Source organism: Phasianus colchicus, chromosome Z (assembly GCF_987193195.1).
Source record: "Phasianus colchicus chromosome Z, bPhaCol1.hap1.1, whole genome shotgun sequence".
Taxonomy (NCBI): Eukaryota; Metazoa; Chordata; class Aves; order Galliformes; family Phasianidae; genus Phasianus; species Phasianus colchicus.
The window spans coordinates 57,307,863-57,331,041 of record NC_143476.1 but is presented as its reverse complement, the minus strand read 5'-3'; the positions used below and the strand labels follow the sequence as shown (position 1 = coordinate 57,331,041).

Here is a 23,179-nt window from a genome sequence, read left to right as displayed (position 1 = left end):
ACTGTAAACTATAGTTTTATTGATGAATAAAGTATTTTGTTCTCAAGACTATCTCAGCTGTCAGTGTGCTCCTGTTCTGGTATGTCTCGTGGACTTCAGAGGCATCTCAAGAGATGCATCAACCAGTCTGTAAGATGGCATCTGAACTACCTTCTGCTAGCTCTTTAATGAAGGGGGGAATCTTAAAGTTGCATAGCAAAGGGAAAGGAAAAAGCAAAGGGCATAACAGTGCCCCAAGTGCTTCATAACAACGTGTCAGGTTTTTCTCTATGAGCAATTGTTTCAAGACAAATTCAGATGCTGTTCTGGTTCCCTTAATTTCCCTAGAGCTGAGAGACAATCACAAGCACCAGTTACCATCAACCAAAGACTTCCAACCTTAATGCAACAGTGTTTAAAAGCAAACAGACAAAAAGAAAAAGCTATGTAGCTGTTGCTTTGAAAGTTTATGGAAGTTACAGGTAATAGCAGCTATTCTAGGAGCAAGTGCAGGTAAACCTGCTGGACTGCCAAGCCAGAATTTAGCACTTTAATTCCTAAAGTTCCACTTTGTACCCCTGAAGAATTTTGCATTGGTACATTTTACACTGATCTAATCCAGTAACATTAACAAGGAGGAGGTTATTTCTCCTTATCATGCATAGAATAGAGAAATGTAACGATGGACTGATTTCTTTTCTTAGAGCCTCTTTATTAACCTAAAGTATGTGTTCCATGATTACCCCTTTTCCATGCTTTGAAATTGGATTGCTCAGTCTCAGCAAGATAATGATCTTGTGTCATTCCTCACAAAAATGCTAGAGACAAATCTGCATGCTCTAAGGGCAAAAAAAGTTGTAGATTAGAAGTGTCTGCTCAATCATGCATAGTGTGTAGTATATTTTAAGTGTAGCCATATGCAAAGTAGATAGTTATCATTAGTTTTACTGGGAGTAAAATAAAAGAGTTTTTAGCACTAGGTTAACCTCCAGAATGCAAACATTTGTCACGTTTTCCCCAAAAATCCAGTAGGGTGTAGTGTCCAAATAATCTGTCCCCTGACTCCAAGGGACACCAAATTTAATGCAGCCATTCTGACTGAAACCACAGTGTCTATAATAAATGATTTAGAGAGTGAACCACACCCTTAGTGTACAGTGTCTTTAACAGTTTCTTATAAATGAAAACAGTCACTGAATACTTCAGAAAGGAAATCCTTACGGACTATGGAGAGAAATCCTTACAAACTATACTGAGAAACCTAAGCACACACACTTGCAGCTCTTTCTTTTTTGGGGTTTTTGTTTTGTTCTGCAACTGCGTGACGCCACTGAGAGTGATGAGAAATAACAGCTAAGCAACATTCATGGTCAATAACTTGGATACCATTTATTTCTCCAGTATGTGAAATAGTACAAATCACTGAAGGTTACAGAAGGTTTTTAAGATGTATATTTTCCATGCCTGATTGTTTGGTTTCTCTTAAATTTGCATTGGTGGCACTTCAGTGAAAATTGAAGGACTTGGAAACTTAGTTATCTGTGAAGACAACAAGGTAATATACATGTCAAATAAAAATGAAATACACACAGAAGGCATGGGCAGCATCAACTTTCCAGAGTATTACAGTGATATATTGGTCTATTTCTCCAAGTCTAAACAGATGGAGCTCATTACAGGGAGCAACACTTGAACATTAAGGTCACTGGTGCGGGGGATCTGTGAGCTCTGGTATCTGCCTACTCTGGCCCTGCACACTGCCCAGGAGGAAAAAAAAGCACAGGTTGGTGCTTGCTTGGTGATACAGAGGGAATAACTTGAAATTTGTGTGTATGATTCTGTAGCTTAACCATATGGTATTCAGAAGCCAGGTTTTGCCTTTAGCAGTGGCACTTAATAGTCATTCCCAGTTTAAAAACAAAACAAAACAAAAAAACAACATCAACAACAAATGACTAGTACTTCACTTTCTAGCCCTAAAACTCCACAGCTTGAGAATACAAATTCCTGACCCAAAATGTGTTTTCTTGTTGACTTTCTTTATGCACAGGTAACTTCATTTAACTCAGTACTACTTGTCCAATCCTGAACGACAGACAGTGAGACAGAGCAGCTGGTAGAGACAGAGCACCCTGCCTGTTCTACACTCAGGCCATTTGCTGACCCCTCTGCTGTGATGCATGCATTTGCTTGCAAAAGGACATCAGCTCTGCCCACAGTGAGGGCACAGGGCCTGATCTCGCAGCTGCTTTGCATCTGGAGCTGCTGGGCAGTTATTGCAAGCTAGCTTAAGTGCTGATACCAAAGTGCTGGGATGTGAACATTAAGGAACAAAGATCAAGTCTAAAACCATAATAAAAACATGCCAAAATTGCCCTCTTTGTGTCCCTCATGTGAACACTGTTGACATTTTCTTGACAGTTTTGATACATGAGACTGCCAATAATGAAGAAAGTGCTTCATCTACACTAATTCATGATTCATGACCCATGAAAGCACTGGAACTGGAACAAAACACTGGAACAACATGGGAACTGCCAGAAGATACCTATCTGAGGATGCTGTACGGGAACAGTAAAGTGTGAACAAGAGCTACCTTTTACTTAAATCAAATGTCACATATTAACTACCTGCTGTTCTTCCTGCTGCTTTGCTCACCAATGTATGAAAAAGAAACGGCTTTACGAGTGATTTTTGGATCTGATGAAAGTTGTTTCTTCCTATCAGCCTTACCTCAGTATTTAGATTACTGCAGCTGCGAAAACATAACTGTTTTTCTTCCAGAGGTGTTAAGCACGTGGGATCGGTCTTCAAGGAACAAGAGAGCATCTCCTGATGTGCCACTCCAGCAGGGGAATGCAGCGAGCGCGCAGACCCACACAGCCCCGTCCCCTGGAAAGATCTGAATTTGTTTGTTGTTCCCACACAAAACGCGCTCTTTTATAAACTTCCACATCAGAATTAACTCTTATCTCTCGTCTCTCCAGCGGTGCCTACCGCTCCCTCCGAGTCGCCTTTATCTTTCCCGTTCATTTTTCCGCACCGTCAGTGGCTGCCACACACCTGACGCACGGGGGCGCTCTGCAACTCGGGCCGCCCCGCTCGTTCGCTACCCGCGCTGTGGGCGCGGCGGGAATCGTCTGCCGGCTTCCCGCGCTCTGCCCGGGCTGCGCTCAAATCCCGGCCGCGGCAGCCGCCCGCCGCGCTCGCAGCCCGGCCCGGCCCCGCGCTGCTCTTCGGCGCCGGCGGAGGGCGATAGCGGCCGCGCAGCCCCGGCTCCTCCCCGGCCTCTTCCGCAGCGAGAGGGGCGGCATGTGGAGGCCGGGGGCGGCCGCTGCCTTGCGTGCGGCGCGGCGGGCGGCGGCGGCGGCGGCGCGGCGGAGGAGCGGCGGCCCCGGGGAGGCCCCGAGGGCGGGGGCAGCCGCCGCGGTCCCCGGCCGGGCGGTGAGCGCGAGCGGGCGGGAGCGGTCTGCGCCCAGGGCGGAGGGGGCGAGACGGCGGCGCCGGGGCGGGCGGGCGGGCTGCTGCCGGTCCCGGGGCGGGGAGGGCGCGGCGCCGGGCCGGGCGCTTCCTCAGCCGCTGCGGTCGCCCGCGAGGGGCCAGCCGAGGCCTCGCCGGGCCCGCCCCTCCGGTAGGCCGGCGCTGCTGGCAGCCTCCCGCGGCACCGGGTGCGGCCGCGTCGGGAGCGCGAACGGCGGTGAAGCCGCGGCCTCGTGGCCTGACGCTGCGGGCGGGCGTGGCCCCGGGGCTTTTGACCCCGGGAGCGTCGAAAACGCGGAGGTGTCGGTGTGTGTTGTGTCGGCGTTACGGGTTGCGGTGGCACGGAGCGGGTCTGTGCTCCGTGCTGGATAGAACCGAACCGAGCAGAGTAATTCTGTGTGAGAGCAAGAGGAAATAGTTCTTCACCTTCCTGGTTCTCTGCTGCGTGACTTCGATTGTGACAGATGGGAGTGCCCTTGTCTGCCTGGGTCGCTGAAGGATTCCCTCTGTGTAATTCCGCTCTGCGATTCAAAATACGAATGTTTAACGTGGAGACAAAGCCCTCAAGGAGCCGTTTGGTTTGTGTGACCAATGTGCGGTTCATGGTCTTCACATTCCGTCTTTTAATTCCCTTTAACTTATTTTCAGCAGCAATTGCAATATGCTTCAGAGGTGAGGAGCAGTACTGTTCACTTCATGAATTTAAGAAGTGCGGGAACTCTGAATGACAGCAGGTAAATTTTGTTCTGAGGATATTCTGGGAATACTTCTGTTCATACGAAAATACATACATCTTTAAACAGCTGGTAGGGCTGTCAAACTAATGTAACAAACAACACGGCCGTGAACAGGAAAAGTGTAGTTCTAGGGAGAATCATTAAGTGTGAGTTTGGGAAGTTATGTGGGAAATAACTTGTGCCTAAGCACGGGCAACTCACCATTTCTCATAGAATCGCAGAATCACTCAGGTTGGAAAAGACCTTCAGATCATCGAGTCCAACCACAACTAACCATTCTAACCTAACCCCAACAACCCTCTGCTAAATCATGTCCCTGAGCACCACATCAGTTTTTAAACGCATCCAGGGATGGTGACTCAACCACCTCCCTGAGGAGCCTATTCCAGTGCTTAACAACCCTTTCGGTAAAGAAGTGTTTCCTGATATCCAGCCTAAACTCACCCTGGTGCAACTTGAGGCCATTTCCCCTCATCCTGTCACCAGTGAGAAATAACATATGGTGGGGAATGTGGAATTGCTGATATGCAGTGGCAGGGCATGACGTGATGCTTGTGAGAGACCTCTTCTCGTGCATTGCAGCAGTTGAAAGCCCAGGAAATGCTGCTAGACACCTGGAACAGTGCGTGAATCCCACTGATCCTAAGGCCCTCAGTTCTCCACATTTGTAGGAGTTCCTTGGGCATCCATGACTCAAGTGGTGTGCAGCGTTTTTTGGCAATTGTCTTACAAGAAACTTAAAAAAAGAACAAAGCGTTCTAGTCAGTTGAAAAACATTGAGTCACGTAGTTAGTTCATTGTAACAGCTGTTTTGCCGCACCCATTAGCAAAATACATGGTTTCACCCAGTTGTCTATTGCTAGAAATACCCACCTACACACTCATTTAAAAACGACTGCTATGGATAGAAGAACATAGGTGACTTGATTACATTTAGTTAATTAAAATTATTTAGACTTTGTTCTCACTCCTTTTACTTGCTTAAAGAAGATAACAAGCTGCCTCACAGGTGTCGTAAACCTTAATTATGGGCTATAAAGGTGCTTTGAGATTCTGAAGGAGGTAATTGTAAAAGGATTAGTTCATGTGTGTGCTGTAAATGATGTCCCGCTCCTGGATTGCATTGCTGATCCCTGTTGAGAAATCTAATGCTGCATGTAGAGATAGCGTTTGACATTGATGTTTCTAAAGCTCTGCTTGTAGCTGCATTCAGTTCCTTATTGTCAAATGGCCTATATGCCTCAACAGGAGGTGCTGGAATCTATTTGTGGAGCCTCGAACAGTGCTTCTTGCACGGCATTTTCATAAGAAGGCTGTATTTTGAAGTCTGGGTCTGTCTCCCTACTCAGGGGCCATGATATCTATAGAACTGAGTACACAATTTTTACTTAGAGGTCTCTACTACCCAAATATTAAAACTCCACCTCCACGTGTAAGGTGCATTGTAACCTCCATTACCATAAGGGAGATGTCTATTTGTGTCCTTAGAGAAAATGCTAACGGTGAAACAATATTGATATTTTCCCTGTGATAGACAATAATAAAATACCATGCTTCCATGTTTTCCCTCCCTCCTGACTATGTGACTGTGTTATTTGTAGCTCTTTAGATGAGACCACTTACGAAAAACTGGCTGAAGAAACATTGGATTCCTTGGCAGATTTCTTTGAGGACCTCACAGATAAGCCTTTTACCCCAGAAGATTATGATGTCTCTTTAGGGGTATGTTTTAAAGATTCTAATTCCAGTAGACTTTTTTTTTTTTTAACTTCAGTAGAGAATTTTGCACTAGTTGCCTTAGTATTCTTTTATTTATTTATTTACAGCTTTATTGCTAAAAATATGCCTTTTGCTAAGAAGTAGCTTGTAGTCCATATAATTTGAGGATTTAAAGAAAGTTTAGTCTGTAGAAAAAAAGACATGGGCTCATCTACTTTTCTATACTAAGAGGAGAAGAAAACTGATTTCTAATTCTCTCTATATTTTTCTAAACTCACACTGACCTCAGACATCATCAGTCACTTCACTAGAGGTAAATGCTAGGGCTGACTCACATGGCACAGTGCATGTGCATTGCTGTATGTTACTGGTGGAGCAGTTTATGTGATTGCCCTGAGTACTGAGAGGGAATGTTGGTCTCCACCAGACATTACAAAGTGTGTTTGACGTGGCTATGCTGGAGGATGCAAATTGCAGTAGGTAGCTGCAAAAATGAGAAGTGAGTCTGTCACAGTGGGAAGGCTACAGTCCGATGGGACACAGAGTAGCTGTTAGCCTGACAATTGGAGTCTTTAATAGGTCACCCTTTCAAATTCTTTGACAGAGGTGACAAGGCTGATTAGAAATGCCACTGTGTTTCTTTGAAGAGTTTGTCAGTTTTATATAAAAGTCCTGAAATGGGCTGTATTTTACGGCTTCCACGTGACTTGGAGGAGACTGCATTTCTCCCTGCACTGACAGCTGCAACACAGGCCTTCCCTTTAACATGCTTCATCTATTTTGCAAAATTGCTGCTGTCAGTTCATATCTTACCACTCAGAGATTGCTGACCACAAGTGCCATCAGTCAGGGTTCTGTGCTCTGGATATTGGGTCATGTGATTTGGGTTGCACTGTGCTAAACAAACAGATCAACCCTGTAGTTTGTTTCTCTGTAACTGTGTCATCCTAATGTTCATTGTTTGTTTTGCATAGCTAGAGTAGAAATATTGTTAGTTGGATACCACTGATGCGGTTAGCAAGTATTATTTGTTGGTCTAATCAAATATGCAATAATGTTATGGCTAATTACTTTTCTGGTGAATAGCTTAACCATTACTATTCAGCATGTTTTGGTGTATCAGACAAAAATGAGCAAAAAGATTATCATCAACCTCTTCAGTATTTTTAAACACTTCATTACATGAGAATTGTGAGTCATCTTTCTGCCCTAATTTTATCTTCAGGCACAGACGCATGCTTTGTGCTTGACATTCACTCCCTGTGAGGCTTGACGGAATTATTTTTACATCCATCCTAATTTTTAATAAGCAATCTTTTGTAGCATAAGCTCTATGATGGCGTATCGTCTTAAAAGTTTCAGTTAAGTCTACTGAGGATTGTTTCACACAAGCAAGACCAGTACTGTAGCATGCCACAAGGTGGCAAACATGAGAAAGGTCATCTGCCGCCTGTGAGTTCTTAGGAACTTCAGTTCCCCACGCAGCTTGTAACTTCAAATATAGGGAGGGGAAGAGGAGAGTCTCTTTTCATGAATATGTGCATTTTACCAGGAGGTCACGAACATTCATACAGTAGTACAAAGTACATGCAAGAGTATTCAAACAATTCAAATATATTGTATTTTAAATTCCTAAAAACTCAATTTGTGTATTCTAGTGTTTCAGAAGTATTGCAAAATACATGATTCAAAGTTTTAAAACCAGCAATAAAAGCTGACTTTTATTTAATTTGCAGTAACAGAGCAACAGCACTCTCCAACAGCTGACACTATAAGCACTGGGGAAAAAAATGTTAATTCCTCAGAAACCTGTTTGCTTACAGTGTGTTTGTAGTACGCAGCTCAATATCATGCTGAATACTTAATATATGGCACTGAGGAGCCCACAGAAGAATGCTGAGATGATTGTAGCCATATTCAGGGCTAATTAGCCCCATGTGCTCTTATTCTGCTCTATCTCTACAGATCTAAGACTGCTGAGATATAGAAAACATTGAGTTCATGATGACCAGAGAAGTCACCTACTCTTGCACTTCTAAAACAATTTCCAGTTAATATAACTGACCTGGCAATCTGATGGCTGCAGTAACCAGCCATGCCTTTATGTATATATTATTGCTCATGCCTGTGGAGGTATCATCAAGCACAAGAAGAGCATGGGGGTTGGAATCAAAAATTCAGACCTTGAGAGTATTATTTCACTGCTGATAGTTCCCAAGATATGTCAGAGATTAGGAACATTTAATTACTCTGTAGGAGAAGAAAGCACTAAGCTGCTGCATGCTACAAAATAAGATGGGGAGGCATTAGGTAGTTGAAAATGATAGGTAATTGTTTATACATAGGTAGTAGCATTAGAAGTGAAAATAGCTCTAGTAATACTTTCTAAGTTGTAAAACATATAGATCCATTAAATAAGCTTTTTTGTGCTGGAGGCTGTAAAGTATTTGAAAAACTATAGATTAAATACAACCAGATTTTCTACTCAAATCATCAAATTACAGTCTCTGAAGGTGGAATTTTTGACCAGCATAAATTGAGATCACTTGTCAGTTAATTTGTGTCAAAATATTGTGGGTTTTTTAGTTTCAAGTTAGGGCATAAACATCTTTGTCAGCTCCTCTTCTGTCTATGCTTGTGAGAATGTCAAAAAGATTAATCATGTTGTCACTTAGAAATGTGCATAAGAAGGAGAACAGAAATGCTTGCTGGGATCATGGCCTAACACTGGCACACCTGAAAGAAAACAGGCCTTCTGGAGTTCAAAAGGGGAACATTTTTAAGGTGTGATTCAGGATCTAAGCACTTCATCAGAATTATTGCAGTAAAGAGTTGTGTTTATTCTCTTGGGAACTGTTGCAGTTAAAAAAAAAAAAAAAAAAAAGTAAAACTGGGACTCTTGGGAAATCAGTCTCGACACAGAAAGATCCTTGACTCTGAAACACACTAGCTCATGCATAGAAAAGGTTGGTTTTGAGTCATGTTTCAGCCTTTCCAAAACAACCTACCAGATATTCCAAGATCACAGGTCAGAGCTCAGATGTATTCTTTAAGTAGTGCTATTGTGAGTGGTACAAACACACTAAGTAAAACTAACCAGAAGGTTTGAAGTCTAGGTCAGGCTCAAAAGTATTCAGGTTGTCTTAAGTATTAGCAGGTGTTGTTTATTCATAACATTAATTCTTCCAGGCTATTGTTACCTGGAAAATATTTGGGAATGTAGTGCAGATGTGTGAGTTTCTGTTTATTTATTACAGTGATGTATTTCTTGTCAAGTAACAGGTTACAAACTTAAATTTCTACTTATTTTCTTTGTGATTCAAGAGTGGAGTTTTAACAGTTAAATTAGGTGGAGACATGGGAACATATGTAATCAATAAGCAAACACCAAACCGGCAGATTTGGCTGTCCTCTCCCACTAGGTAAGTTACATGTAAGGTACGTCACACCTGAAGACTGGGTGGAAATGTACTTCCCCTTTTTCTTAGCATTGAATGGATTTGATTATTTAATGCCACAAATAGCCCCATTCCTTAATGTATGCTCTAAACATGATTTAATCTAAATGTATGTTAAGAATTTGTTACAGGGGTTTGTGACATGGTGTAGTGTACTGATATGCCTAAATTAATCAAGGAAATGTGTAACAGAGTATTCATGTGCTGTTCCAGTCAGAAACCAATGTCTGCAAGAGTATAACTTACTAATAGGGTGGAAAAAAAAAAAAAAACAATAACAAAAAAACCCCAACCACACCAACAACAAAAAAAACCAACGAGCCAGCCATGGTTAAAAAAAGCACAAAAAAGCTCTGTTGGAAAAAAGAGAGATGGTGATGTTATAATCTAAACTGCTCTTTGTATTTAGACAGGGTGGCTCCTTCCCTTTTAAGCTTGTGGGATTTCCTGCTTTATGTGCTCTCCTACTAGTTGTTTTTGTCAAGCTTCTGCACTTTATGGGAGTCTTGGCTAGCTGTTCCCTCTGTGTTCTCCAATGCTATGTTTTGATCCATTTAGTTTTTCTAGCTGGTTTCACCTAGGAGGGCAGCCAGATATGTGGGGAAGATAATATGAGTCCCTTTCCAAAAAAGAAGTGTCCTCTGCCACCATTCTTCAAAGAGACATAGGGAGTCAGTGGCTGTCACTGGGGAAGGAACCAGCTAGCTGGAAAATATGAGCATGCCCAGTAGCTGTGCAGGCATACTTCTTGAAGGCTGTTTGTAGAGAGTGTACTAATTGCAAAACTGGGAGTAGTTTTGCAGTAGTTGAATTCTGTAGGAGATTTGCATAGGACAAAAAAGAAAATCAGATTTCAAGAGAAACGATTTTAATAGAAGTGAATTTGCCTAAAGAAAATCCTAACTGCTGTATTAAACTTAGGTTGGTGCACAGCTTATTCTGTGAATCATCTTTCTCTACTAATAACTCCTCTCCAATCCCAGAATGCTTTTTTTTTTTTTTTTTAATTAAATAACTTAAAATAACTTACCAACAAGTACATGACTTTTTAAGGTACTGGCCTAGCAAGATTATTCTTCAGACAGACACAGGCTGTGTGTCACCATTCATTCATTATTCCATGTATTTTGCACAAAACAAAATTCCTGGGCCTGGATTCTGCTTCTGGTTTTTGTGTCACTGACACAAAGTTTTCACCTACTTACAGAAGCCAGAATTCAGAGATTTGTTACCTATCTGGAACCAAATCTCAGCTAAGACATCCAAGCACCGGAATGTGGAATTTGTGAGCACGTGCCAGAGTTCTAAGCATTTTTAATTGATCCATAGTGAAAAAAAGGGAGAAACCTGAAAATTGTCGGCATTTTTTCAGCATCTGTTATGAAAAATGATTCATCGAGTGTTCCTTTTTGTGCTTCCTTAACTGATAATAGTGAAATTTCCTTGAGTATTGTTCGGTATGTTGTTATCGTGTGTCAGTACAGCCAAGTGAACTTGTTTTTCTTTAGCCTAATTTTGTTGACAAATTCAGAAGATAAAAAGTGTGTGTGCAGTCTGGCAACAGTGCAACTGCAGTAATTTGATGTAACTCCTTTGAGTGGAAAGACTTACGAACCTTACACAACACCTTTTAGTAATACCTTAAGGTGATATTGTAGTTCTTATTCTTTAAAAATGTATGCAGGCTTTATATGAGAATATAACATTTAGCCCTTGTAAGCATTTGTAGAGCTCACAAGATTCTTGCTTAAATTAAAGTGTAAATGAAAACATTGTATTTCTACAGTATTTTGGAGATTCAGAGAACTGTGGCAGTGTTTCATTGCTAATTCTTATCATTAATATTTACCAAGTAACATCTCTGGATGTAAGACAGTATGAACACGCAGTAATGCTGCAAAGAGAAAGAAGATCCCCATTCACATGCAGCAAGTGAAATAGTAGTGGAAGTCATTTATTACTTCTTATAGCTTGGTTAGTGGTTTAAAAGCTCATTTAAATACTGTGAATACTTCAGGGTATTTGAGGTTCAGATTAGTTTTTTTGTGTGTGTGTGTTTGAAGAGAAACTGCAGATTGTTCCTGTGTGTTTATAGGACAATCTGATATCTAGCAGACCCTGTTGCAGGTTGTTGGAGTTCTAAGTCACTTTGTCCTATCTATGAGCTGAAGTCCAGGCATAAGAGTGGTGGTTCACCTATTTATCCCTGCTGAACATTTCATTTCCTTCTGTTTTTTTTTTAAGCTTCTGTAGCCGTTGTTAGAGGTAGTGAGCACCTTTCAATCATTGCTCCTGTTTCAGATGTGGAGAGTTAGGTGGCTACAAAGGCCTGTAATGGAACCCAGGTGTTCTGGTTATTACTTTCTTGACATTTAATGCAAGAATGAAGAATCAAGCCAACAACTATATAGTAGCAGAAAGAAAAACAGATTTTTAATGCAAAACTCCCACATGGCAGTACATATTTGCATTCAGGTGATAAATTCTCTTATTATATCCAAAAAGTGAGTGAGAATGGTGGTGTGTGTTCTGCTGTCTTTAAGTTATCTGCACATAACTGTGTTGTAGCAACTAATCAACAGCATTAATTTAGCCTCACACAAACATCCCTTAATGATAGTTGTGTATGAGAGAATTATGTGGGTGATGGAGGAGATGGGGAAGACTAGTGCCAAAAGCAAGAAGGACAGAAGCTTGTGTTGGCTTGAAGTAACTGGTACATCTTGCCACCTTTCACATAAGTCCCTCAAATGGCACAGCAGTTCCTGCCAGCTCTGGCCTTTTCTGCTTTGCTTCCTCACGTAGCCTGCGCATCTGTCTTCGTCTTCACAGTCTTTCAGGGTGCTTTCTGGGTTACATTATAAATGCATGCCTCCAGCGTTTCCCTGTGAATAACCTGTACTCACAGCATGTGTTTTGCTTTCCAGCGGGCCCAAGCGCTATGACTGGACTGGACGGAATTGGGTATATTCTCATGATAGAGTATCCCTTCATGAACTACTATCAAAAGAATTTTCAGCAGCATTAAAAACTAAATTGGATTTATCCTGCTTAATATATTCTGGAAAAGAAGATACTTGATGATGTGCTACCTCATGCAAGTTTAAAGACTTTAACCACCAGTGCTTCCTTGGTCTCTGATTACCTGAGGTTATTTCTGTTGTTGTTTTCTTGACATCACTATGTGCAAGAACATGAAAATAATATCTTTTTTCTCTAGCATTCAGTCTTTGAGTTTCTCTGATGCAGCTTGAATGTGTTTCTATGCAGGACAGGTAGATGAGATGTCCGTTCATTCCCATAACTACATTTTCTACTTTCTTACTGTTGAAATCAACTGCAGTCCTGTTTGGATGTAAGGACTGGCATCGGGTGACCTCTGCCCACTGCACAAAAGCCAAATTTTTTTGTGAGATATTAATCCTAAACAATAAATGTCTGCAAATCACAATGATGTAAGTTATGGTACTGTGATGCATTGTATTAAAATTGGCAGCTATTGATAAGGTTTTAGTGTTAGTGCAAATAAATAATGCAGGGGAGTCAAACTGAACATGTCGTATAGAAAATGACTGTGGCAGAGAAGAACTTTTAGTTTTGCAAGATGGATGTAATTTTTCTCTCAGTATTGCAGAACTTGCTCACTTCTCCAAGTTCAATCTTCTTTGACATCGGGATATTTTTCTGAGCAAAATTAGGTCTGTGTGTTTGTAAGCATCATTTGACTCAAAAAGATTGGTGTGCAGTGTTAAAGCTGTGCAGTAATCTCTCTGCCTATACACTGTATTCTCTTCCTGTGATTTTTTTTCTTCCTGTCTCTACTCTTCGTAGAGCAAAAAGATGTAATTTATTACCTGTGTATTAGTCGGTAAATGGAGATTGTGTGTTGTGCTAGCAAAAATTTGCACTGCTGCATTTTTTAAGTAAGTGCGCTTGGATTTTCACCATGTTGCAACATGGAAGCATTTAAAAACTTTTACACGTTTTGAACCTCGAGAATGCTTTAACACTTGCAGTGCTGCATTATTGCCACTGTTTTTAATTGCCTTTAAAATGGAAGCACAGTTGTGACGTAAAATATTTTTTCATTGTATTATAAGTATTCGGTGTAAGATGTTTCAATGCAAGTTACTTTTCTTGCTCATTCTGACACTTCTGATTAGCTTATCTGGATGCTTTTGGCTAACTAGAATTTTACACATGCGATTAATTCCAGATAGCATCATTGCCCTATACTTGCGTTTGAAGTGTATGTTGCTCCAACTATTTCTCACCATGAATTAAATAGAGAGTACCATTTCCTTGGAACACGATCATGATCGATTGTGCAGACTGTGATCATGTGAATTGTGCAAACTGTTACACAAACTGTTTGGTTTTTAAATCAAAATAAGAAAAGGCCAGTATTATCTGAAATAGAAGCTACTGAATGATTCACAACTGGTATATAAGATTTTTTTTTTCTCACATGAAAGCTAAAACAGGACATCTTTTTGCTATTTGAATTTAAAACTTAAAAAAATAAAATAAAATACAGTGCATGGAAAGTGATGGTATTCTGATCTGTCTCCTAGTAATTGAAAAAACTATTTAGACAAACCTGGATAGGTGCTCATTGCCTAGTATGAGAATCAGGGGTGTTTCCTCCCGGTTTTTCCTTTGCCTGATCACATATAACTTGTCTAATTATTTTTTGACTTCTCAAAAAACTACTTTCCCAAGTAATTTGCATGCAGCTTACTCACCAGTGTGTATCTAATTCATATTTTGAGGCTCATTCTCCATGCCCTTTCATCATTGTAGAATCATAGAATCCTTTGAGCTGGAAGGGACCTCTAAAGGCCATTCAGTCCCACTCCCCTTCAGTGAACAGGGACGTGCAGAGCTACATCACGTTGCCCGGAGTTTGATGCAGCCCCTCTTTGATAGTCTCCAGGGATGGAGCATCAACCACATCTCTAGGCAAGCTGTTCCAGTGCCCTCACTGTAAAAGACTTTTTCCGTATATCCAACCTATATCTGCCCTCTTCAAGCTCGAAGCCATTTCCCCTTGTTCTGTCACAACTGAAACCAGTAAAGAGTCTGTCCCCCTTATTCCTGTAGCTCCCCCTGGGATGCTGAAAGGCCACTGCCAGGTCACCTTAGAGCTCTCGCTTATACACTTGCAACAAAATAAAGTTGCATGTAGAATTCATTGTGTTAAAGTGTTATTTCCATGTGTAATGATACAGACAACAGTTGTGCATATTATGCTGAATTATTAGTGTTTCTTAAATGCTTGCTTTAATATTCTATTCAGGACTTGGCTAGCCAGGATGGCCTTTCTAAGCACTTCAGCTTTCATGTTTGAAATGCCTTCCCCTTCTCCTATAGCACTACTGCTATTTATGCAAACTGTTTCCTGGTTTTAGCTAGCTGAATAACAATGTGATTTAATCTAACTGAGAAAGATGAATAGCATCAGTGAGATAGAAGGAGGGATTCTTATCCACATATACAAAGTGAATCATAGGATGTGACTCATTTCTGCTCTAATACTGGTATGGAATTCTAAGTAAGGGCAAGGCCTTAAACAGACATTGTGCCTGTGAGTGGAGGCAATAGGAGGAGTTCTAATCCTGATGTCAGACTTCTCATATTGCCCCAAGACAAAATAAATCTTCCGTAGTACTTTTTTACTTCTGTAACTTACCTATGTTAACTGATTGCTCCACAGTTACAAACCTGATGTCATGTCGATTGTTTCTTTCTTCAATTCTCTGAATGGGAAGACGTGAAGGAAAACCCTCTGATACTCATTACAGACGGTTAATAAGAATACTTGCATTACTGGTGGCTTTTTCCCCACAAAATAGTTGCTCTGTCCTCAGTAGAGGAAAACGTGTAAAATGCTTTTGACAGACAGATTTTGGTATCTGAAATTATACTGAATGCTCAAGAGAAAGGGAGGTGTGTTTGTTTTTTTCTTAAGATTTATCAGAATTTTCTTCAACAGCAAATGCCCTTTCTGCAGCAAATGATAGTGTTTGCTCCTGTCCTACAACCTGAACATCTCAGCATTTCTAACCTTGCTAAAGTCATTTCCTGTGTATCACCAAGTCCTCTCTCTATAGATTCAGGTAGTGGAGCTTAGCGTAGCACAACTGCTTTCCATCTGTGGTGGTCGTAACATGAGTTACATGCATAAATGCTTGGCTGGCATTTCTTGTTTCCATTTCCTTTCTGCTTGTGGTAACTCTTAAGCAATGTTATCTCCCATCTGCACGGTTGTTCCATATGTTAACTCATCTTGTCTTGTTCTTTAACATTCCTGAAGTCCTTCAGCAGCTTGAGAAATTGGACATAGACATGTTCTGAAGAACTCATAGGTGAGTAGGGGTTGGGGGATGGCGGGGCGGGGGGGACAGCATGGAAATTATTTGTAATTACTGTTGGCTTTGCATCACTATACTAACTAGTGCTGGAATGTGAGGGAGTCTGCAGGAGTGAGTCCTTGGAAGGAAGGCAGAGGCCTGCCAAAATACTTAAAAGAACATTGAAAATAAAGAAGAAAGCATGGGAGGGATGGAAGACAATCAGGAAGAGATTAGCTGTGCCCAAGGTTGGTGGTGCTGGCAGGACACGGGGGGACCACAGGAAAGCTGTGTCTTGTTGTGGCATTTGGGAATGGCATTTTAATTTTACTCTGCACACCACTATTCACATTAGTTTAACACTTATTTTAGTTTTACCTTATCGAGCAGATGTTCCAGTCCCTGTTGCTGTTGAGACTTTTTAACTCTCATTTAAAGATAAGAAAAAGTTGTCTGGAGTTATGTTTCTCTCTATCCCAAACTGTCATTAATGTAAACTGTACTGTTGGCCATCTTAAAATAAAATGTTTTCCTGGGGGCAGAATGAACAAATACTTTTTTTTTTTTTTTTTTTTTTCAAACAGTAGTTGATTCCAAATCTCTTACTGGAGTTCAGGTTAAGGGATGATGGACAAAGTTTACATCAGGAAAGAACAGATTTGTTGGCATGAGCCATACAGAGCTGCTGCTGCTCTCTCCAGTTTGCTCTTTTTTAAAAAAAATACTGTTCTTGTAATTATACCAAATGATCAGTATTACAATGAGTAATTCTGCAAGCATTGTTTGCTTCCAAATGTAGGTTCCTGTATCAGCCACCTGTGTTCTCTGCTGTTCTTCTAAAAAATAAAAGGGTATATACTAAGTCAGTAGTATTACTACTCTTTAGAACATACCAGCACTGAGCATCATACAGCCAGAGTTGCCAAAGTAGCTTCAGAACAGGAAAACATTCTAAGAATGAACAAAGTTTTAAAATATTCGTTAAGAAAAAAAGACACCCGGCATGGTATAAACCAAATAATCTGTTGTGCCTGGGTGTCAGACCACGTTTCCACTCCTTAAAGCCTCGATTCGGGCTGCTGTTGTGTTACTGATGGCAGAGCCTTTTAAGAGCTGACAGAAAACATCGAGTTGCTGAATTAGGCCCTTTTCCTCATTTGTTTTTGCTGTTTAGAGCATTTAGAGAGCTGTGGTTGCTTAAAGACTAGTATGCACGGGCACGTTAATTATTGACTATAGCTACCATTGCCTTTCGAAAATAAATAACATTTGAATCCAGTCTCAACGTGCTGTCAATAAAATGGGCTCTCTCTGTCGTCCCCCCCCCCCCCGGCCTCCTTCCAAAGTCCATCGCCTGAGCGAGGAGCAATGTTTGTCTTTCCTTATCTCGGTTTCTGCCTGAGGCTCCTTGTGCAAACAAACCTACCGAGAAGGAAACGAGGTCTGAGCGAGTGCGGAATGCTCCGGGAATCCGGAATATTTAGCAAAAACTACCTGCCCTTGAGAAAGGGCGAATGGCGCGGTGCCAGGGAGCTTCCGAGCCGGTTCTATTTCACAGATTAATTTTAGAGAAGCTCTCATGGCGAGAGGAGATAAGGGATACTCGGTGACACGCAGAGAGAAACACGACTCCAAAGAATCTTGTTCGGGCTGTTTGGTTTCGCCTTCCCCCTCCTTTCAGCTGCAGGACGGCAGAAAGCTGATACCGGCCGAAATTCCGGCCTGAAGCACCGAGGGGACGGGGCGGGACGGCGCTCCTGCTGTGCTGTGCTGCGCTGCCCGGCGCCGCCCGCCCCGTCCCGTCCCCGCCGCCCCACCTCGGGGCGAGGCCGGCACCTGCCCCGGGAGCCCGCCCCGCTCTGCCCCCGCCCTCTACCCGGCAGGAAATCGCCCGACTCGGCGGCGCGGCGGGGCAGGAGCGGCCGTAGCCGAGCCCCGGCTATCTGCAGCCCGCTGCGGGCCGGCGGGACGCCTTCTCCGGGCGAGGCTCCGTCGGCAGGCGAGTAGCCGCGGGGGCAGGTGCGGCTCCGGTCCCCCTTCCCCCTCCCCTTCGTCGGCGGGAGCGGGGCGCGCACCTGGGGCGGGCGGGGAGAGGCTTGTCGCTAACAGGATTAGGCGGTTCTCGGTGACTTTTTCCGCGCTAAGTGCTTCCCGGGAGAGCGCGATACGACGTGGGAAGCGGCGGCCGTGCCTCGGATGAATCGGGGATTTTGTTTACGCGGTCTCGTCCCCCTCCGCAGGGGCGGGACCCGGGAGGCGCCGAGCCGCGACGGCGGGGTTGAGGCCGCCTTTGTTTTAGGCGAAATTCCTCCGGTCTTTCTGTTGGCACATCCTGAGCGGATTCCAGTCGTGCCTTGGGCTGTGGCTAACTGGGTCAGGGGAAGTTTCGAGTTAGCGGAGCTGTGAAACAAAAGAGCGGGCGGCTTCGAGAGCCAGCCCCGCGCATCGGGCCGGGGGCGGCGCTGCGGCCACGGTGCGTTGTACTCGCGCTGTCCGCCGGAGCCGCCGGTGCCGTGTGGCCGCTCTCTGCCTCAGACCTGTTCCTTCTTTGTGTTGTTCCAGGGCGAAGCAGTACGCGCTGTTTGGGTACGGAAGGATCATACGTAGAGATCTTTCACGCGGGTTATCTGAGAACCTTCGTTCCCCCGGTGCGTCTTTCAAACTATCGCTCCTCTGGAATTTCTGAGTAACTTCCTGCGCTCGGGGAGCCGCCGGCGTTGGACGCGGCGGCTGGACAGTGCGGGGGGAGGCCCGCAGCAGCGCTCCGGTAGGGGCCACCAAAGGGCTTCGCTTTAACCTCTGGGCGCAGCCATCGAGGTGGCGTAGCGACACATTGAAATGGCTTTTCTTTTCTTTTATGTAACCGAACTTTATTTTCGAGGTAGTTATTTAGGTCTGTGATTCAGAGGAAAATAAAAAGGAGCAGCCACGTGCGGTGCGGCTGGTGAAACTGAGGCGTTCAGAATCAAAGGCTTCGAGTGCGAGCTCCTCCAGCAGCAGCACCTGCCAGCTCCCACAGGGTGTGGGTGGCAAGGGGCTGTGCTAGCACAAGAAGTTTGCGTGTGCCTGTTTATAGGGCTTCAGCTGGAGTTGCTGTGTGTGCATGTGTGTCATTTGGAGATGGTGAGGTTTGTATTTTGTATCATCTAGCCCTTACTAGAGCTTCTGTCAGGCTCCGGAGGAAGCTTTCTGCATTCATTTGACTTGCAGGCTGTTATAATTGCTTACAGACTGTTACATGCAAAATTGCTCTGCGCCCTCAGCACTGCATTCCCTGGCCGTGCTGTGGCTGCACATCCCTTGTGATACAGCTGCTGTAGGTCAGGCACTGTGATGGGCTTCAGTGGCACAGGACTGCCCCAGGCTGGGTGCTGTGGGACCAGAGACAGACTCTGGAGTTAAGCAGTGGGGTCAGGGTGATCCCAGCACTCTGCATGGACTGTAATCTCAGCAGAGCTCCTCAGAATTGCAGCACTGAAGCAATTAAGTGTCTGATACTTTTTTGATTGCTTAATACCCCCTTTCCTGGTTTGGTGTCTGTAAAGACAACCAGGAAATCTTTCTTAGCAATTAAAATGAACAGGTGCTGGAGTGGCTCCCGAAATGAGATGCATTGCTGCACCTTTATAAAATCCAGATGTGTAAAAGCAATAGAAATTTCCTGAAATATTATTCAGGGTAATCCCTGTGTGGGAAATGGCAATCCAGGACTGCTTCAGAGCAGCTTCCAGCTTGGTGGGAATTCAGACGACAGACAGCATCTGTGTGTGCCCACAGCCACAGGCAGTGTCTGTCCCCAGCACTTCCTTGTGAGGGAGGGAAAGCTCTTGTTACAAGACTGCTCTGTTTAATTGCTACAACAACAATCTCAAGGACAGTGTAACTTTCATCAGGCCTGGCTGTGTCAGTTTCGTGCTTTTGTTGCAATCTTGAAACCAGTCCTTCCAATAAAGAGAAAAAGAAAGCCGTGACATGGTGCATTGTTGGTAGAGTTTGCTGAAGCTGGAGACTTTCCTGTCTGGCTTATTTTCAAACTGGTATAAAAACGTGCATTTACGGGGGGAGAAGGGAGAGGAAGAATGCATTAAATCAGACCTTCATCATTGATATCAGCTGTGTTAAGGCCTGTGAATCCTAACCAGTGAATTACAGCTAATTACCAACTTCAGAGGACTTCTCAAAAATGAGACTATTGATTTGCCAAGCAAACATTTATGGCAGTGAGACTGCAGGAGATGGTTTCTAGGTCTTTGTTCTAAAGACATTTCTTGCTTGATAGTGGGGAATGCCTGGGAGTGGGGAGTTGCCCAGAGGGTGGCCGCACCACAATGGGTGTTGGTGGTTTTCATGGCCACAGTGACGTAAGTTCATGTCATCTGTCACAGTAAAGATTTGGTTTCAGCCCCGTGGCCACGTACTTTGAATTGTTTGGGAATTCCCAAGATAATTATTTGAGTCTTCTGCTTCTACTCAGATTTCTGTCCCTAATGCTTTTGTCAGAACAGAGCTGGGATGCTCTTTAGTGGAGCCCTGGGATGCTCTTCTCAACTGTCTGAATTCATATACCTTCTACTTTCTAACATATGCTTGCTTCTTGTCCCCAGAGTCTGCAGAGCTTCCTCTTGTCTGTTAACAGCGTGGGTTTTTTTACTAGTTCTAAAGCTATCCCTACAGCCACGTCGCACTTCAGAAAGGTGGTTTTTTGTTTTTTGTTTTTTTCGGTGAATAGATAAATCATGATTTATTATGTGCTGCAATTAATTTATTTTATTTACATCTTTGTTTCCAAAACAAAGCCTGCATTTAATAGTCAAAACTGAGGTTACATTTGTTTTAGATGTTGCATAATTAACTGAGGCACTGCTTGTAGTGTGGGAATGGAGCAGCTTTGTGCAGCTGTGAGGACCACTGTAGGTCATTTCATTATTTAAAGTGCTACACTTAGATTGTTTTCTAGTGTTTTTGTTTTAAATCAGGTTAGGTTTCTGTTTCAAGTGAGAACGTAGAGTGTGCTGATTCCTTTCTGTCCAGTGCTTACAGTGTTTATGATCTGAGCTTAGAAAATTGGGGAGCTGTGGGAGCTCTGTCTGTTATCTTGTATCCCATCTACCCTGCTGTATATTCATGAGCTGCATGTTTTGTTTTAGGAAACATGAGCTACCCAAGGCTTCCTGAATTTAGGTCAGGTTGTCATTGTGTGTCGGAGTGTTGGAACCACAAAGATAACAGCAGTTCCTAATCTGGAGCTGCGGAGAGGATGAAACTCATCAGTTCTGTATTTCCACATGTATAACATCATAAGGGAAAAATGCTGTGTGATGTGATATTAGGGTCAGTCAGAAGAATGTGAGGAAAAAGGCAGAAGCCCATCTGACGCTCTCATTTTGTTCTGATTTTTTCCTTTCTGTTCTGTTGCCATTGCTTCTCTTGCCCCACCAATTAATAGTAGCTTTTGAGAAATTTATTTCTTACAAGCATGTGTTTTATCTCAGGTGTGGTCTTCATACACATGAAATAGCAGATGCAGGATCACAGCTTGGAGGTGGTTGTGCTTCCATTGAGCGAAGCATGAGGTATTTTGGACTTACATTTTTCCTCACATTGGCTTAGTAATACTTCTCTCAAAAACTTTCTGTTATATTCCGTATAATTCTTTAACATCAAGCCCCATTGTATTGATAAACTGAGCTCAGTAGTGCCTGAGTTCATGTTAACCAAAGCTTCATGTGTTTGTTCAGCCTTTTTTTTTTTTTTTTTTTTTTTAGGGGAAATCATTAGAGAAAACTGGTAAATCTCCCTTGAATGTCACTGTTGACAGCAAGACTGTCTGTAGTCCAGCTTGCTCTCTCTGTTCTAACATCTGCTTCATCATCTAGCTCTGCTTAATAGCCAGCAGATTTGACTACTGGTGTCTCTAGCCTCCTTAGCACAACTTTGTATAAGCTGATTCTGAGAATCTCCAGGAACATATGGGCTGTTCAGGCGAGGGATGCTCTCTAGGGAGGGGCCAGAAGCAATTTCAATCACCAAAGCTGTGTGAAAGAAGTTTCCGAGTCCTCCTCTTTCTGTGAAATTGACCCCTCACTCCCCAAAATCTGAACCTCAATGCTCCTGTGCCTCAAGAGTTTGCAGCTTTACATATGCACTGACTGTTTCCCATACTGCTCTTGTCTGTATGGTCCAAACAAAACACACGTGCTCTGCAGGTTAACAATTGTCAGCTGTTGTTATTCTTGTCACACAAGAATAAGTGTGTAGGAGAAGACCTTTGCTTTTTTGCTCGCTCCAAGACAGAATTCTTTGCTCTGTAGGTGTTGGAGAGATTTTTGTTGTTGAGAGATGAGGAAAAAAAGGATTCTCACTTTCCAAAGACTGAAAGTAATTTTTTTCTACACTGGGCAGTTTCTACACTGTGGTTTCTTTTGGAGTTGAGTCTGAAGTGACTGAAGATGTGATCGTGCTTCTGTCATCAGTTTTTTTACAAGAAGCATGCTCTATACCCTGTTAAGAGAGTACAACTCCTGTTTTCATCCATGAAGGGATAGAATAAAAAGAAGCTTTTGCTTTGATCTTATAAATGTTTCTTCAGTGTGGAAAGGAATTTTTGTCTTTTTTTTCCCCTCTTCCTGAAACACAGCTTACTTTCCACTGCAGTTGAGTCTAAAATTTTTAGAGTGTTTCTGCAAAACACTCTAAAATGTTTAGAGTGCTTCTGAATTGCTCTTGAAAGGTTGAAATCACTCCCCCCCCCAGATTTTTTTGTTTCAACTAAGGAAGCAGAGAAAAGAATGGAGGACTTGAAACAAGTTTAGGGAAACCTAACAATTTTCACATCTCCTTTTTTCCTATAGATAGTTTATCTCAATAAGACTGCGGCAAATGTTCCAAGCTTTGATATATTGCCATAGTGCACTCTATCCACTTATTAGTAATACTTGTTACTGGATATTCTTAATTTTGTGAACTGAGTGGTAATTAATGTGGAATCCATGGGGAGAAGGTTGGCGGTGTACATATACATTGAGTAACCAAGTAATCTTTTTAGCTGAACTTCTAGCTGAAACTTCTAGCGGCTTCTTGATGTTATCTGTGTGGATATGGCTGAGGGCCACAAGTTCCTAAAGTTGATAAAAATCCTTTTTAATAACAGCTTAGTTCTTAGATTAAGTTTCCTCACTAGTATGTATGTGTCCAATTAGGAAAATTGTGTCCTTTCAATAAATCTAATTCTTCCCAAAACAATACAAAGTTGGAAGAAGGGGAGTGGATGACATTCCTCAGCAGGACACAATGGATGAAAGTATCTTTTGTTTGCTTTGCAAAAGTAGACCTTTGTTAACAAGGGATGTACTATAGTAGCTTTGAATTTCTGTTTCAAATAAAGTTGAAGGAAGTTGATAAACTGTTTCAGCCCTTACTCACTCTAGATATCCAGAATCAGTCCTTGGAAGTA

General features: G+C 42.7%; 2 protein-coding genes across 12 annotated transcripts in view; both read left to right on the top strand.

Annotated features, from left to right (window-relative positions):
* Nucleotides 1-3,291: 3,291 nt before the first annotated feature.
* On the top strand, nucleotides 3,292-16,283 carry FXN (frataxin). 3 transcript variants are annotated; one of them, XM_031608766.2, is made up of 5 exons: nucleotides 3,292-3,423; nucleotides 4,111-4,193; nucleotides 5,798-5,918; nucleotides 9,240-9,337; nucleotides 12,301-16,283. In XM_031608766.2, the coding sequence occupies exons 1-5, from the start codon at nucleotides 3,292-3,294 to the stop codon at nucleotides 12,452-12,454; spliced, it is 588 nt and encodes a 195-aa protein (XP_031464626.1). In that variant the 3' UTR covers nucleotides 12,455-16,283. The 3 variants fall into 3 exon arrangements, with proteins under 3 accessions (XP_031464626.1, XP_089987672.1, XP_089987673.1); XM_090131546.1 differs by having other exon boundaries at nucleotides 4,108-4,193; XM_090131547.1 differs by lacking the exon at nucleotides 3,292-3,423 and adding an exon at nucleotides 3,596-4,037.
* Nucleotides 16,284-17,582: 1,299 nt separating this feature from the next.
* Nucleotides 17,583-23,179, top strand: part of TJP2 (tight junction protein 2) — a 64,992-nt gene continuing 59,395 nt past the window's right edge. For 2 of the 9 annotated variants that reach the window (XM_031608786.2, XM_090130637.1), the window contains exons 1-2: nucleotides 17,621-17,745; nucleotides 18,289-18,374. The gene's annotated coding sequence lies outside the window, so the exon portion shown is untranslated. Of the gene's footprint in view, nucleotides 17,746-17,822; nucleotides 18,200-18,288; nucleotides 18,494-23,179 lie in introns of those variants that run through there. The other 7 variants (XM_031608783.2, XM_031608784.2, XM_090130639.1 and 4 more) reach the window with 7 other exon arrangements.

Coding starts and splice junctions, on each gene's coding strand:
- FXN (XM_090131546.1), top strand. CDS start 3,292: ATGTGGAGGCCGGGGGCGGCCGCTGCCTTGCGTGCGGCGCGGCGGGCG. Junction 3,424..4,107: donor CCGCGGTCCCCGGCCGGGCG/GTGAGCGCGAGC, acceptor ACTTATTTTCAG/CAGCAATTGCAATATGCTTC. Junction 5,919..9,239: donor ATTATGATGTCTCTTTAGGG/GTATGTTTTAAA, acceptor TTGTGATTCAAG/AGTGGAGTTTTAACAGTTAA.